The sequence below is a fragment of the Balaenoptera physalus genome (genome assembly GCF_965194825.1).
Source record: "Balaenoptera physalus genome assembly, chromosome: 1".
Classification (NCBI taxonomy): domain Eukaryota; kingdom Metazoa; phylum Chordata; class Mammalia; order Artiodactyla; family Balaenopteridae; genus Balaenoptera; species Balaenoptera physalus.
The window spans coordinates 81,008,286-81,025,482 of record NC_138882.1 but is presented as its reverse complement, the minus strand read 5'-3'; the positions used below and the strand labels follow the sequence as shown (position 1 = coordinate 81,025,482).

Sequence of the window (17,197 nt, the reverse complement as noted above, 5' to 3'; positions counted from 1 at the left end):
AGAACTAGAATTTAATATCTATTGAAACATATTATTTTTCTCCCTAATTACCCTCATCTCCAACAAACACAGCCAAATCAAGACTAATTTGTTTCCAAAATAAGTCCAGTCTATTGACCACATAGGCTCCTCCACACTGGCTTTGGTGGAACTCCTCAGGAGTCTCAGACTGAATTCCCACAAAGGCCTCTCAAGGCCAGGAAATCCATGCCAAAGGCCTGCCATCAGATTCTGCCTCAGTGGACTTCTCTTTTCTAGAGGTCTCCAAAATATCAAAATTCTTGCACATGCCAGGAGATAGTTTTTCCCATTCACTTGATAAGCCTCCTCAGAACCCAAGACTCTCCTATTTCTGGAGAGACCAGGCAGAGAGAAAAGAATAGCATTTCAATTCTATCCATAGAGGTGTAATTTACCCAATTGCTGTTAAGTCATAGTAGCTTGAAGGGAAGGGCTTCCCTATATCTGGAAAACATAGATCAAAACCAGTAATATTCCAGACAAAAACCCATAAACATTATAACTATATTCACCAGTTCACTCAGTAACTAATCCTTTTGTTAACTTTTTATGAAGCCACCAGGTTTTCCATCAGGATTCTTTAATTTCTTACCCAGTTCAGTGGTATAATCTGAAATTTATCAGAGACTTGTACTTGTCAAAATTTTCTTCCTATGAATCTTCTTGAAGATAAAGCACTTTGGCAAAAGCATCAGAGTACAACAATAACTGTCTTTAAATGACAGAAAGATTTAAAAGTCATGGTTAAACACCTGATTATGATGTAATCAGTAAAGAAACTTGGTTACAATAACCAGAATTATGACTGGTAACATTTTATCAGGACATACCAGATTTTTAGGAATTTCATGTAATTTTTAGAATATCTGTATTAATAACATTTATCCATACAGTATAACCTGAGAAGGCTTATCATTCATTTGACAATGCTTTCCCTGTAATTTAACACACCAGGTAATCAGAGTTAATTTAATATTTCTCTGAGATGCCTCAGGGCTACTTTGAAGCATCTCAAAAGTAGCTGGAGGTCAAACTTTTAGAATCTGGCAGACAATACTTATTCACTTAACCAAAGTGAAAAGATTTCAAAAGCAAATACAGATCACTTAAAGGCAAAGAAATTCACACAATTTGTTATCAAAAGCAGCATTCCAAGAAAACTTTGTTCTCTTAACAGAGAAACCAAATGCAAACCAAATCCAAACAGCCCACTTACAACAAAATCCATTTACCCAACTAAATTTAATCCAATCTTAGAGAAACCTGAGATTCACAGCTCTTCTCAGTATTCCCTTTCACAAACATTCTACAAATTTCTGTATCCATATCACCTTGTCCCTTATTTTCTTTTCCATTCAGAAACCACCAGCTGTAGGAGAAAATTGCCCTTTTTCCCTTTAACAAAATGCAGTTCCATTCCTCATACCTTCTTTAATTGAAAACATGAATCTTCCTTTCCCGGCACACTGAAATATTTCCCTTATTTAGTAGCTTTAATTACATGTTTAAATTAGAATCCTCAACTCTAAAAACCTTAATTTCTAGTGAAAACTAACAAGTAGGCAATTATGAACTGTCTTTCATATTAGCATTCTGTAGATTGCTAAACATAAATACCAACAATAATTTCTCAAAATGTGCTTTCTTATAGAGAATATCTCAGGGTGGCACCAAACATATTCATCAATTGTCCCTTATTTTCTCTGCAAAGGGAAACCAATGTTTGTTATTAATGTTTCAGTATCTTATTTTATTTGGAAGTGATCTAGCTATTCAATAAACTTCCATCATTTAAACTCAATGTGGGTCCAGAAGCAACCCAAACAGTAAGAGTCCTTCCTCTCTTCATACCATTTACCCTGTTTTTTACATCAACAAGAAGATCCCTTCCTTGTTTCTGAACATCCATGCTGTCTTTCTATAGCAAACCATGCCTACTTGCCATCATTTCTCTGGTCTGGACCTAGGTTTCTGATCAGAGCCCTGAAGCATTAAGGGTTGACTGGCCTGCCAAAAATGGGCAAACTTTGGTTGAGCAAAAGTTTTATAGGCAAAATCTGGGGGGAGGGATGCAGGGTGTGTGACTTTCCTCTGTTTGGTTGTGAGGTAGCAGGGCGGTGTTCCAAGAATCTTGTACTCAGCCTGAAGTTGCCATCCTCCACCTGGGGTGGTGGCCTTATTTCCTGCAGAAGAAGTCAAAGATATTGTTATGTATATTCTTTGAGGTGGAACCAGGACACTTCCCCAGGGCTGCTCTATTGTTTCTTGGCTGCTCCTCCTTTTTCTGCATTCCCTCCCTTCCCTGATTAGCAACGATTTGAATCTGCCTTTTGGAACTCTGCGAAGGTAAAGGAGGCTGAATGAAGCCTATTTTCTACAAACAAGAAACATGGGACGAAAAGATTTTGTGCTCAGGAGGGTATCACAGTGTCCTGCTCAGTTTCAGTAGAATGTAATTTTCAACCTCAGAAATAGCTATGGTATGAGAGAACTTTTCTCGGAATATAAACTGCAGTATTTGTCATATTTAATTCCGGCATTTGGTTTCCAGAACCAAATACACTAAAGCAGTGATTTAAATGCTTTGCATGCATGTAAATGATTGTCAACACACAACCACACTCAACAACCATTAATGTGGGTTAGAGAGAAAAGTTAAGAGGGATGAGATAAGAAAGAGGGGCCATTGAGAACGTTGGGAAGAGGTCATGACAAAGTGCCAGAGGAAAGGGGCAGTGAAGAGGGAGGTCGAGCTGGATGTATAAATCAAAGGAATTCTTCTAGATTAAGAGACTCGAAGCAGAGCAATTGTTTAATATTACCCTCTTATTTAACAGATGTGGAAATAAAGGATTGGGGAGGTGAAATAACCTTTTAATATCACACGGGAGCTTTTCCAAGGTAATAAATATGAAGGAAGCTGAGGTCAAGGAGAACAGCCGGAAGCCAGAGACATTAAAAAAAATCTACAAGTCAAGGGCTGGAGCGGAAATGAGAGGCAGAGTGGGAGCACAGAGCTGTGGAAGACACAGTATTTCTGTGACGTGCGGGTGTGGGTGTGGGTGAGGAAGAGATTTGTCAGTTGGAAGAGAGAGGAAATCATTATAGAGTATTGAGAAAAAGGTTTGCTGAAATTAGAGATCAAACACCAGCTCTGAGGGTCAGAAGTTCTACTTCCCAATGAAATGCTGCTTCTGCCACTTCTATTGCTAGCAGTTGTCGTCCCAGGTGGTGACAATGAAGACGGTAAGAGTAACTCTGGCAGTTCCCAGAACAGGTGCAGGGGGTCTGGATGAAAGCATGCTGCACCTATCACTAAGGGTCAGGGCCCTCCTGTCTCCAGCCCTCTCCCCCCATTCTGGAGGTTGGGGATGGAGCTAGAAGCCTTGGGGAAGGCAAATGTCTTAGGCTCTGTGCTGTTGTTCAGACTCTGGGTTCTTTATCATTTCATCCTGATTCTCTCTTCCTCCTCACTCTTCTTATGCTTCCACCACCCATAGCTTTCCAGGGGCCAACCTCTTACCATGTTATCCAGATTTCGACCTTTGCCAACAGCACCTGGGCACAAACTCAAGGCTCAGGCTGGTTGGATGATTTTCAGATTCATGGCTGGGATAGTGACTCGGACACTGCCATTTTCCTGAAGCCCTGGTCCAAGGGCAACTTCAGTGATGCGGAGTTGATTGAGCTGGAGGACCTATTCCGAGCCTACTTCATTGGATTCACTCAGGAAGTGCAGGACTATGCCAGTAAATTCCAGATTGAATGTGAGTACAGTCCTCTGCTCCGGGGAGATTCTCAACGGTTTTTCTCTCTCCTGGTTAAGGCTATTACTCTCTTGCATCTTGGTCCCGTCCTCCCACTTTACCCAACTGCATGCACACACTTCTCCAGAGTAGTCTCCAACTCTGACTCCACACCTCCACTAAGTATCCCAGATTCTTCCTGTTTCTTGCACTCCAGTGTGATAAATGAAGGTCCCCCTTTGTAACCATCTCCTGGTTTGTTTGTGCATAACTGGCTTCTCTCTAACCCCAAGGACAAAGCCCTCACTTCTCCACTCTGTGCCTGAGTGAACTGAAGTGTGACTTCCTCCTCCTCCAATCCGTCTCCTCAAGCATCTCCTGCCTGATCCCTTCTCTCAATGTAACTCTCCCCTTCACCCTGGAATGCTGCACTCCTGATTCCATCACATGCTGCTCTCCTTCTCTCCTCATGCCCACCCTACAGCCTTACAACAGACCATCTCCACCATTTATGACATGCATACCTCTCCCCAATGCTCTTCTTTCTGAAAAGGTTCTGAATACTGCAATTGGTTTTTGAGTCATCTCACATCTCAGACCTTTCTCCCATCCCCCAAATCCAAAGCCCCACGTCCTTTCTTCATCCTTTTCTTTTTAAACAATATTTTAAAATATAAATTTATTTATTTATGTATTTATATATTTTTATTTTTGGCTGTGTTGGGTCTTCGTTGCTGAGCGCTGGCTTTCTTTAGTTGCAGAGAGTGGGCGCTACTCTTCGTTGCTGGTGCCTGGGTTTCTCACTGTGGTGGCTTCTCTTGTTGTGGAGCATGGGCTTTAGGCATGCAGGTTTCAGTAGTTGTGACACATGGGCTCAGTAGTTGTGGCTCACGGGCTCTAGAGCGCAGGCTCAGTAGTTTTGGCGAACTGGATCAGCTGCTCTGCAGCATGTGGGATCTTCCCGGACCAGGGCTCGAACCCGTGTCCCCTGCATTGGCAGGCAGATTCTTAACCACTGTGCCACCAGGGAAGCCCCTTCATCCCTTTCTTTCTTGCTTGCTTTTTAATAACTTTGTCTCTGTTTTTGTTGTATCTAGACCCCTTTGTGATCCAGGGCATAGTAGGCTGTGAGCTGCATTTCTGAGAAGTCCATAGGAAGCTTCTTGAGGGGAGCTTTAGGAGGACTGAATTTCATGAAAATAAAGAATCATTCATGTGTGCCTGCACCAGCGGGCAGCAGCAAGGCGCAGTGGTTTTGCACACTCATTACTCAGTACCATTGATCTGGGGTACCATAGTGATGCTCCTCTCAGAAACCTGCCCTCGATATCTCCTGGGTGTCCTCGATGCAGGGAAGGTGGAACTGCAGAGGCAAGGTTAGTCCTATTCTCTCCCCAGAACTTTTCTATTTCACTTCCCACCACTTTCTTTAATTTCAAGAGTAGGAGGTATCTAAGGGAGGGGCTTAGTCAATAAATTATTTGGTTTCCAAAGGAGTGGAAGAGGTCACTGTCTAAACTTGTGAGTTTCTGAGTTCCTATCCTCTAGATTAGAGTCATAACCTGACACACTTCCTACCCCTTCCTGCCCCAGTGAAGCCTGAGGCCTGGCTGTCCAGTGGCCCCAGTCCTGGGCCTGGCCGTCTGCTGCTGGTGTGCCATGTCTCAGGATTCTACCCAAAACCCGTGTGGGTGATGTGGATGAGGGGCGAGCGGGAGCAGTCTGGCACTCAGCAAGGAGATGTCTTGCCCAATGTTGACTGAACTTGGTATCTCCAAGTAACCCTGAATGTGACGGCTGGGGAGGAGACTGGCCTGAGTTGCCGAGTGAAGCACAGCAGTCTAGGAGACCAGGACATCATCCTCTACTGGGGTGAGTAAGGCATGGGTCCCAGCTGGGAATGGGAGGAGATGGTCCTCAAGCACAGAGGGAGGGACTGGGAAAAAGGAGGGATTTGATGGATGAGATAGGGAGGGACAGGGGGAGAAAGGAATGGAGAGAGGGAAGGAGAGAGAGACAGAGAGTCAGAGAGAGAAAAAGAGACAGAGAGACAGAGGTTGAGATTTATTCCTTGGGACTACAGTTCCAAGAGGAATGAAAATAGATGATCTAAGGTATAGAAGAGATAAGAATGAAGGACTTATAGACTGGGTAGGATGGGGTAAGAGGGAGAGACAAAGGGTGGCTGTGAATATATGATATCCAGGAATATGAGAGAGAGAATCACAGATGCCCATGCATCAGAAGCAGGTAATGGTGGTGCTGACACTCAGGTGGGTAACAAAGCCAGGAGAACTGGAGAATGTGTTTGAAATGACATCCCTGCGTCTTCTCTCAATTGTCAAAACACCTCCCTTCCCTCAGCTTGATATTTTTGGCAATATCAGTGCCCTCTTTGCTCCTTTTGTTATGTCTTGCATTATGGTTTTTGAGGCACTGGTGAGTTTTCCTTTTTAATCTTTCTTTTTTGTCCATCCTTTCACTCTTTCCGTTAATTTTATATTACATCCCTTTAGCCTCAATGTTTCCACCAGAACCTTTCCCCTTTCTTCCCAACTCACATCTTTATGTAAATCTATTTTTTAAAAATTGTAATATATGCATGACATAAAACTTAACCATGTTAGCCATTTTTAAACGTACAGTTTAGTAGTAGTACGTACATTCACATTTTGTGAACCAATCTCTAGAACTCTTTTCATCTTGAAAAACTAAAACTGTATACTTGTTAGACCACATTCCCCATTCCTTGTTCCCCCAGGTCCTGGCAACCACCATGCTACTTTCTGTCTATATGAATCTCACTAGTCTAGTTACCTCATATAAGTGGAATCATCACTATTTGTCTTTTTGTGACTGGTTATTCCACTTAGCATAATGTCCTTATAATTCATTCATGTGGTGGTATGTATTAGAATTTCTCTCCTTTTTAAGACTGTAGAACACATTTTGTTTATCCATTCATCTGCCAGTGGGAACTTGGGTTGATTCCACCTTTTGGCTATTGTGAATAATGCTGCTACGGACATGGGTGTACAAATATCTCTTATGTAGAACGATGTTTTTTTTGCTCGTGTTCTTTTTTAAAATTTTATTTTATTTTTAAAATTTTTATTGGAGTATAGTTGATTTACAATGTTGTTTTACTTTCTGCTGTACAGCAAAGTGAATCTGTCATATATATATATATATATATATATATATATATATATATATATATATATATATATATCTCCACTCTTTTTTTGATCCTTTTCCCATGTAGGTCATTACAGAATATTGCGTAGAATTCTCTGTTGTATATAGTAAGTCCTTATTTTATATATAATAGTGTGTATATGTCAATCTCAGTCTCCCAATTTATCCCTCCCTCCCTTTCCCACTAGTAACCATAAGATTGCTGTCTACATCTGTAACTCTATTTCTGTTTTGTAAATAAGTTTACTTGTACCATTTATTTAGATTCCACACATAAGTGATATCATACGATATTTGTCCTTCTCTGTCTGACTGCTTGTGTTCTTAACAGGTCATTATCAGACTATCTTGTGAGCCTTCACCATGTCTCCTTTTCCATTTGGAATAAGTATCCAGGAGCCCAGAAGCTCAAGCTGTCAGCCCAGGAGTCAATTTCATCATCTTCCATCAAATAATCATCAGATTTGATCAAATCAGAGTTCCTATAGGTTGTAAGATAAATCATAATTTATATACTAGCAGAAAAATAAATAAAAATCATACGTTTATTATGAGACAATATCAGTAGTAGGATCCACTCAGATTTCTTGGATGTGAGACGTGAGAAAGAATGTACCTCAGAATAAATGAAATGATGTACATGACTTAACAGTGACATCATTTTGGCTTCTTACTTTAAAACTTTTTTTTCTCCTTCTACTGAAATATCATTTGTCAAAGTGAGCTAACTATAATTATGTTGAGGTAATTGTATTTGCAGAGATGCTGAGTATTTTTAACATAATTTCTCTGTCTCTGCTGGGATGATTTTCTAACCGTGAGCATCAGCTGAGCAGCTTCTTTTCTCCAGGAAGCCTTCCATAGTGCTGCAGTGGAAGTAACCCTCCCTCGACTAGTGTTATGCTGAGGTCCACTTTATTCTGTACCCACAACATTGCAGTTCTTTTTGTTTTTCGTTTCCTTCTACTTATAAGTTCCTTGAGAGAAGGGCTAGCTCTAGGTGGATCCCAGGCAAGATCTCTTACTTGCATATGTAGTTGTTTAGTAAAATAATGTGAGTTGATATAACTGCCACATTAGTGGTCTTTTTTCCAAAATCATGTCCTTCCTTCTTTTTTCCTCTTTCGATATTCTAGATTTTCCTCTTACTAAAATATTCTCACATAGAAAAACATATCATGCTCTCCTTGTTTCTGCCCTGAACTCCTCTGGAGAAAACCACTTGTGCCCATACTGTAACTATAGTTTACCTATAAAAATTCATCCATAAAGGACTTTTCCTCATATTTCAGTGAGAATGAATGAAAGGCAGGATGGGTGAGGGGTAATAGTGCAGGTGGGTTGTTAAATATTCAAGCAAATGAGTCAAGAGGGCTGTTCTTGCTCTCAGAATCTTTGATATCTGTGCTTTATCAATTCAATTATATCTTTGACTTTCATTTACACTTATTCATTCTTTTGCTTATTCCGTAGTTTTATAGAAACTCCATTTTAAAAAATCCAAACTCATTTTAGTTAAAACATCAGAGGGTGAGAATTTGAGTATATTTTTTGTTGGACTTAGAAAGGGAAGTCAGAGTAAGCGGAAGTTTTGGAGAAGCCAGTGGTACTGGAAGCCGTTCTGCCACCTGGACATTTTAGGACAATATTGACTTTAGGATTTGGGCAGGGTAGGAAATGACTGAAAACATAGTTTTTTCTCCTCTGCATTGGCACAGCTGGTTATTTCTCCAGGATGCATTGAACTCCAACTCATCTTATAGGGTAGGCATGCTTTTCTATGCTTCACTGCACCCTCAGCTACAGGCCAGGGCCCTGATTAGTATGTTTCTTGGAGTGTTGACTATGAATCAGCAGCAGCAGTAGTACCTGTGAGCTTGTTACACAAAGACATTTTCAGGCCCTACTCTAGACCTATTGAATCAGGAAATCCTGGAATGGGAACTAGAATGCTGTGTTTTAATAAGCCTTTTAAGTTATTTGGATGCACATTTAATTTTAAGAACCCCTCATCTAAAAATTTCTCAAGTTTTGCAGTATTGACAATTTGGGTTGGATAAATCTTTGTTATGGAGTGTTGTCTACTGCATTGTAGGATTTTTAGCAGCGTCACTGACCTCTACTCACTAGATGCCAGTAACACCTCCCCAGTTGTAATAACCAATATATCAATATCTTCAGACATTTCCAAATGTCCTCTAAGGAACATGTCGTCTTTTTAGCATTATTGAGGTATAACTGATGTACAAAAAACTGCACAAATTTAAAGTAGACATCTTGATGAGTTTGCACATGCATCCATGCATCCATGATACCACCACCACAACCAGGGTACTAAATATATCCTTCACCTCCAAATAGTTCCTGTGTTGCTATGTGTGTGTTTTTGTTTGGTAAGAACACTTAACATGAGATCTATCCTCTTAGGATAAAGTGCACAATACCATACTGTTAACTATAGGTACTATATTATACAGCACATCTCTAAAACTTATTCATCTTGCTAACAGAAAATTTATATATCCATTAGAAGACAATTTCCCATTTCTCCCTTCTTCTGTCCCTGGCAACTACCATCTGATTCTCTGCTTCTATGGATTTGACTATTTTAGATACTTCATATAAGTGGAATCATGCAACATTTGTCCTTCTGTAATTAGCTTCTCTCACTAAGCATAATGTCTTCCAGGATTTATTCATGTTGTTGCAAATTGCAGGATTTCCTTCTTTGTAAAGGCTGAATAATATTCCATTGTATGGATATACCGCATTTCTTTATGCATTCATCTGAATAAATGTTTCATGTGTACTTAAAAATTATACATATTTTTCTGTTGGTAAATTTAAAAAATGTGAGTATGTCAATTGTCTTATTTATTAATTTTCATTTATTCATTTATTTTAACATCTTTATTGGAGTATAATTGCTTTACAGTGGTGTGTTACTTTCTGCTTTATAACAAAGTGAATCAGTTATACATACACATATATCCCCATACCTCTTCCCTCTTGCGTCTCCCTCCCTCCCACCCTCCCTATCCCACCCCTCCAGGTGGTCACAAAGCACTGAGCTGATCTCCCTGTGCTATGCGGCTGCTTCCCACTAGCTATATATTTTACATTGGGTAATGTATATATGTCCATGCCTCTCTCTCACTTTGTCCCAGCTTACACTTCCCCCTCCCTGTGTCCTCAAGTCCATTCTCTAGTAGGTCTGCGTCTTTATTCCCATCTTGCCCCTAGGTTCTTCATGACCATTTTTGTTTTTGTTTTTTTAGATTCCATATATATGTGTTAGCACACAGTATTTGTTTTTCTCTTTCTGACTTACTTCACTCTGTATGACAGACTCTAGGTCCATCCACCTCACTACAAATGACTCAATTTCGTTTCTTTTTATGGGTGAGTAATATTCCGTTGTATATATATGCCACATCTTATTTATCCATTCATCTGTTGATGGACACTTAAGTTGCTTCCATGTCCTGGCTACTGTAAACAGAGCTGCAATAAACATTGTGGTACATGACTCTTTTTGAATTATGGTTTTCTCAGGGTATATGCCCAGTAGTGGGATTGCTGGGTCGTACGGTAGTCCTATTTTTGGCTTTTTAAGGAACCTCCATACTGTTCTCTATAGTTGCTGTATCAAAGTACATTCCCACCAACAGTGCAAGAGGGTTTGCTTTTCTCCACACCCCCTCCAGCATTTATTGTAGATTTTTTGATCATGGCCATTCTGACCAGTGTGAGAGGATATCTCATTGTAGTTTTGATTTGCATTTCTCTAGTGATTAATGATGTTGAGATTTCTTTCACGTGTTTGTTGGCAATCTGTATATCTTCTTTGGAGAAATGTCTATTTAGGTCTTCTGCCCATTTTTGGATTGGGTTTGTTTTTTGATACTGAGCTGCATGAGCTGCTTGTAAATTTTGGAGATTAATCCTTTGTCAGTTGCTTCATTTGCAAATATTTTCTCCCATTCTGAGGGTTGTCTTTTCATCTTGTTTATGGTTTCCTTTGCTGTGCAAAAGCTTTTAAGTTTCATTAGGTCCCATTTGTTTGATTTGTTTTTATTTCCATTTCACAAGGAGCTGGGTCAAAAAGGATCTTGCTGTGATCTATGTAATAGCGTGTTCTGCCTATGTTTTCCTCTAAGAGTTTGAAAGTGTCCGGCCTTATATTTAGGTCTTTAATCCATTTTGAGTTTATTTTTGTGTATGGTGTTAGGGAGTGTTCTAATTTCATTATTTTACATGTAGATGTCCAGTTTTCCCAGCACCACTTATTGAACAGACTGTCTTTTCTTCACTGTATAGTCTTGCCTCCTGTATCAAAGATAAGATGACCATATGTACTTGGGTTTATCTCTGGGGTTTCTATCCTGTTCCATTGATCTGTATTTCTGTTTTTGGGCCAGTACCATACTGTCTTGATTACCGTAGCTTTGTAGTATAGTCTAATGTCAGGGAGCCTGATTCCTCCAGCTCCATTTTTCTTTTTCAAGATTGCTTTGGCTATTTGGGGTCTTTTGTGTTTCCATACAAATTGTGAAATTTTTTGTTCTAGTTCTGTGAAAAATACCAGTGGTAGTTTGATAGGAATTGCACTGAATCTGTAGATTGCATTCGGTTGTATACTCATTTTCACAACGTTGATTCTTCCAATCCAAGAACATGGTATATCTCTCCATCTGTTTGTATCATCTTTAATTTCTTTCATCAGTGTCTTATAATTTTCTGCATACAGGTCTTTTGTCTCCTTAGGTAGGTTTATTCCTAGATATTTTATTCTGTTTGTTGCAATGGTAAACGGGAGTGTTTTCTTAATTTCACTTTCAGATTTTTCATTATTAGTGTATAGGAATGCAAGAGATTTCTGGGCATTAATTTTGTATCCTGCTACTTTACCAAATTCATTGATTAGCTCTAGGAGTTTTCTGGTAGCATCTTTAGGATTCTCTATGTATAGTATCATGTCATCTGCAACCAGTGACAGCTTTACTTCTTCTTTTCTGATTTGGATTCCTTTTATTTCTTTTTCTTCTCTGATTGTTGTGGCTAACACTTCCAAAACTATGTTGAATAATAGTGGTGAGAGTGGTCAACCTTGTCTTGTTCCTGATCTTAGTGGAAATGGTTTCAGTTTTTCACCACTGAGGACGATGTTGGCTGTGGGTTTGTCATATATGGCCTTTATTATGTTGAGGAAAGTTCCCTCTATGCCTACTTTCTGCAGGGCTTTTATCATAAATGGGTGTTGAATTTTGTCGAAAGCTTTCTCTGCATCTATTGAGATGAACATATGGTTTTTCTCCTTCAATTTGTTAATATGGTGTATCACGTTGATTGATTGTGTATACTGAAGAATCCTTGCATTCCTGGAATAAACCCCACTTGATCATGGTGTATGATCCTTTTAATGTGCTGTTGGGTTCTGTTTGCTAGTATTTTGTTAAGGATTTTTGCATCTATGTTCATCAGTGATATTGGCCTGTTGTTTTCTTTCTTTGTGACATCTTTGTCTGGTTTTGGTATCAGGGTGATGGTGGCCTCATAGAATGAGTTTGGGAGTGTTCCTCCCTCTGCTATATTTTGGAAGAGTTTGAGAAGGATAGGTGTTAGCTCTTCTCTAAATGTTTGATAGAATTCGCTTGTGAAGCCATCTGGTCCTGGGCTTTGGTTTGTTGGAAGATTTTTAATAACAGTTTCAATTTCAGTGCTTGTGATTGGTCTGTTCATATTTTCGATTTCTTCCTGGTTCAGTCTCGGCAGGTTGTGCATTTCTAAGAATTTGTCCATTTCTTCCATGTTATTCATTTTATTGGCATAGAGTTGCTTGTAGTAATCTCTCATGATCGTTTGTATTTCTGCAGTGTCAGTTGTTACTTCTCCTTTTTCATTTCTAATTCTATTGATTTGAGTCTTCTCCCTTTTTTTCTTGATGAGTCTGGCTAATTGTTTAACAATTTTGTTTATCTTCCCAAAGAACTAGCTTTTAGTTTTATTGATCTTTGCTATTGTTTCCTTCATTTCTTTTTCATTTATTTCTGATCTGATCTTTATGATTTCCTTCCTTCTGCTAACTTTGGGGTTTATTTTGTTCTTCTTTTCTAATTGCTTTAGGTGCAAGGTTAAATTGTTTATTTGAGATGTTTCCTGTTTCTTAAGGTAGGATTGTATTGCTATAAACGTCCCTCTTAGAACTGCTTTTGCTGCATCCCATAGGTTTTGGGTCATCGTGTTTTCATTGTCATTTGTTTCTAGGTATTTTTTGATTTCCGCTTTGATTTCTTCAGTGATCTCTTGTTTATTAAGTAGTGTATTGTTTAGCCTCCATGTGTTTGTATTTTTTACATATTTGTTCCTGTAATTGATATCTAGTCTCAGAGCATTGTGGTTGGAAAAGATACTTGATATGATTTCAATTTTCTTAAATGTACCAAGGCTTGATTTGTGACACAAGATATGATCTATCCTGGAGGATGTTCCATGAGCACTTGAGATAAAAGTGTATTCTTTTGTTGTTGGATGGAATGTCCTATAAGTATCAATTAAGTCCATCATGTTTAATGTATCATTTAAACCTTGTGTTTCCTTATTTATTTTCATTTTGGATGATCTGTCCATTGGTGAAAGTGGGGTGTTAAGGTCCCCTACTATGATTGTGTTATTGTCGATTTCCCCTTTTATGGCTGTTAGTATTTGCCTTCTATACTGAGGTGCTCCTATGTTGGGTGCATAAATATTTTCAATTGTTATATCTTCTTCTTTGATTGATCCCTTGATCATTATGTAGTGTCCTTCTTTGTCTTGTAATAGCCTTTGTTTTAAATTCTATTTTTTCTGATATGAGAATTGCTACTCCAGTTTTCTTTTGATTTCCATTTGCATGGAATATCTTTTTCCATCCCCTCACTTTCAGTCTGTATGTGTCCCTAGGTCTGAAGTGGGTCTCTTGTAGACAGCATATATACGGGTCTTGTTTTTGTATCCATTCAGCCAGTCTATGTCTTTTGGTTGGAGCATTTAATCCATTTACATTTAAGGTAATTATCGATATGTATGTTCCTATTACCATTTTCTTAATTGTTTTGGGTTTGTTATTGTAGGTCTTTACATTCTCTTGTGTTTCCTGCCTAGAGAAGTTCCTTTAGCATTTGTTGTAAAGCTGGTTTGGTGGTGCTTAATTCTCTTAGCTTTTGCTTGTCTGTAAAGGTTTTAATTTCTCCATCAAATGTGAATGAGATCCTTGCTGGGTAGAGTAATCTTGGTTGTAGGTTTTTCCCCTTCATCACTTTTTGTATGTCCTGACACTCCCTTCTGGCTTGCAGAGTTTCTGCTGAAAAATCAGCTGTTATCCTTATGGGTATTCCCTTGTCTGTTATTTGTTGTTTTTCCCTTGCTGCTTTTAATATATTTCTTTGTATTTAATTTTTGATAGTTTGATTAATATGTGTCTTGGCATGTTTCTCCTTGGATTTATCTTGTATGGGACTCTCTGTGCTTCCTGGACTTGATTAACTATTTCGTTTCCCATATTAGAGAAGTTTCAACTATAATCTCTTCAAATATTTTCGCAATCCCTTTTTTTTTCTCTTCTTCTTCTGGGACCCCTATAATTCGAATGTTGGTTTCTTTAATGTTGTCCTAGAGGTCCCTGAGCCTGTCCTCAATTCTTTTAATTCTTTTTTCTTTATTCTTCTCTGCAGTAGTTATTTCCACTATTTTATCTTCCAGGTCACTTATCTGTTCTTCTGACTCAGTTATTCTGCTATTGATCCCGTCTAGAGAATTTTTAATTTCATTTATTGTGTTTTTCATCACTGTTTGTTTGTTCTTTAGCTCTTCTAAGTCCTTGTTAAACTTTTCTTGTATTTTCTCCATTCTATTTCCAAGATTTTGGATCATCTTTACTATCGTTATTCTTAATTGTTTTTCAGGTAGACTGCCTATTTCCTCTTCATTTGTTAGGACTGATGGGTTTTTACCTTGCTCCTTCATCTGCTGTGTGTTTCTCTGTCTTCTTATTTTGCTTAACTTACCGTGGTTGTGGTCTCCTTTTCGCCAGCTGCAAGTTCGTAATTCCCGTTATTCTTGGTGTCTGCCCCAGTGGCTAAGATTGGTTAGTGGGTTGTGTAGTCTTCCTGATGGAGGGGACTAGTGCCTGTGTTCTGGTGGGTGAGGCTGGATCTTGTCTTTCTGGTGGGCAGGTCCACGTCTGGTGGTGTGTTTTGGGGTGTCTGTCTCCTTATTATGATTTTAGGCAGCCTCTCTGCTAATGGATGGGGTTGTGTTCCTGTCTTGCTAGTTGTTTGTCATAGGGTGTCCAGCACTGTAGCTTGCTGGTGATTGAGTGGAGCTGGGTCTTGGCATTGAGAAGGAGATCTCTGGGAGATTTTCACAGTTTGATATTATGTGGAGCTAGGAGGTGTCTTGTCGACCAATGTCCTGAACTTGGCTCTCCCACCTCTGAGGCACAGTCCTGACGTCTGGCTGGAGCACCAAGAGCCTGTCATCCACATGGCTCTGAATAAAAGGGAGAAAAAAAAAAGAAAGAAAGAAAGAAAGAGAAGATAAAGTAAAATAAAATAAAATAAAAAGTTATTAAAATAAAAAATAGAAAATAATTATTAAAAAATTTTTTTAAAGTAATAAAAAAAAAGAAAGAAGAGAGTAAACAAACGAAAAAACAAATCCACCAATGATAACAAGTGCTAAGAACTATACTAAAAATAAGAAATAAAAAAAAAAAATGGAGAGACAGAACCCAAGACAAATGGTAAAACCAAAGCTATACAGACAAAATCACACACAGAAGCATACACATACACACTCACAAAAAGAGAAAAAGGGAAAAAAAAATATATCATTGCTCCCAAAGTCTACCTCTTCAATTTGGGATGATTCGTTGTCTATTCAGGTATTCCACAGATGCAGGGTACATCAAGTTGATTGTGGAGATTTAATCCGCTGTTCTTGAGGCTGCTGGGAGAAATTTCCCTTTCTCTTCTTTGTTCGCACATCTCCTGAGGTTCAGCTTTGGATTTGGCCCTGCCTCTCCGTGTAGGTAGCCTGAGGGCCTCTGTTTCCACCCAGACCAGATGGGGTTAAAGGAACAGCTGATTTGGGGGCTCTGGCTCACTCTGGTCAGGGGGCGGGAGGGGTACAACATGCGGGGTGAGCCTGCGGCAGCAGAGGCCAGCGTGATGTTGCAACAGCCTGAGGTGTACCATGTGTTCTCCCAGGGAAGTTGTCCCAGGATCATGGGACCCTGGCAGTGGCGGGCTGCACAGGTTCCTGGGAGGGGAGGTGTGGATAGTGATCTGTGCTTGCACACAGGCTTCTTGGTGGCTGTAGCAGCAGTCTCAGCATCTCATGCCCGTGTCTGGGGTCCGTGCTGATAGCCACTGCTCGCACCCGTCTCTGGAGATCCTTTAAGCTGTGCTCTTAATCCCCTCTCCTCGTGCACCAGGAAACAAAGAGGCAAGAAAATGTCTCTTGCCTCTTTGGCAGCTCCAGACTTTTTCCTGGACTCCCTCCCGGCTAGCTGTGGCACACTAGCACCCTTCAGGCTGTGTTCACGCAACCAACCCCAGTCCTCTCCCTGGGGTCTGACCTCCAAAGTCCGAGTCTCAGCTCCCAGACCCCACCCACCCCAGCGGGTGAGCAGACAAGCTTCTCGGACTGGTGAGTGCTGGTCAGTGCTGATCCTCTGTGCGGGAATCTCTCCACTTTGCCCTCTGCACCCCTGTTGCTGCGCTCTCCTCCATGGCTCTGAAGCTTCCCCCCTCTGCCACCCGCAGTCTCCGCCAGTGAAGGGGCTTCCTAGTGTGTGGAAACTTTTCCTCCTTCACAGCTCCCTCCCAGAGGGGCAGGTTCCATCCCTATTCTTTTGTCTCTGTTTTTTCTATTTTTTGTGCCCTACCCAGTTACATGGGGAGTTTCTTGCCTTTTGGGAGGTCTGAGGTCTTCTGTCAGCGTTCAGTAGGTGTTCTGTAGGAGTTTTTCCACATGTAGATGTATTTCTGATGTATTTGTGGGGAGGAAGGTGATCTCCACATCTTAGTCTTCTGCCATCTTCAGTTGTCTTATTTATTAATTATGTTGTTCAAATCTTATGCATACTTGTAGATTTGCCTTTTCTATCACTCAGAGAGGAATATTAAAAGAAATCTCCACCATTCTTTTTTTAAAAAATAAATTTATTCATTTATATATATATATATATA

General features: G+C 39.8%; 1 protein-coding gene and 1 pseudogene across 2 annotated transcripts in view; both read left to right on the top strand.

Annotated features, from left to right (window-relative positions):
* Window positions 1-17,197, top strand: part of LOC309644701 (large ribosomal subunit protein eL19 pseudogene) — a 93,082-nt pseudogene that overhangs the window by 34,356 nt on the left and 41,529 nt on the right. The gene's annotated exons all lie outside the window — the stretch shown is intronic.
* LOC309654924 (T-cell surface glycoprotein CD1b-1-like) lies at window positions 3,027-17,166 on the top strand. The gene is given in 6 exon segments (XM_082449536.1): window positions 3,027-3,267; window positions 3,522-4,008; window positions 4,140-4,339; window positions 4,913-5,143; window positions 5,361-5,527; window positions 5,531-17,166. Coding segments are annotated over 6 exon segments (1,263 nt in total). The 5' UTR covers window positions 3,027-3,206; the 3' UTR covers window positions 5,648-17,166.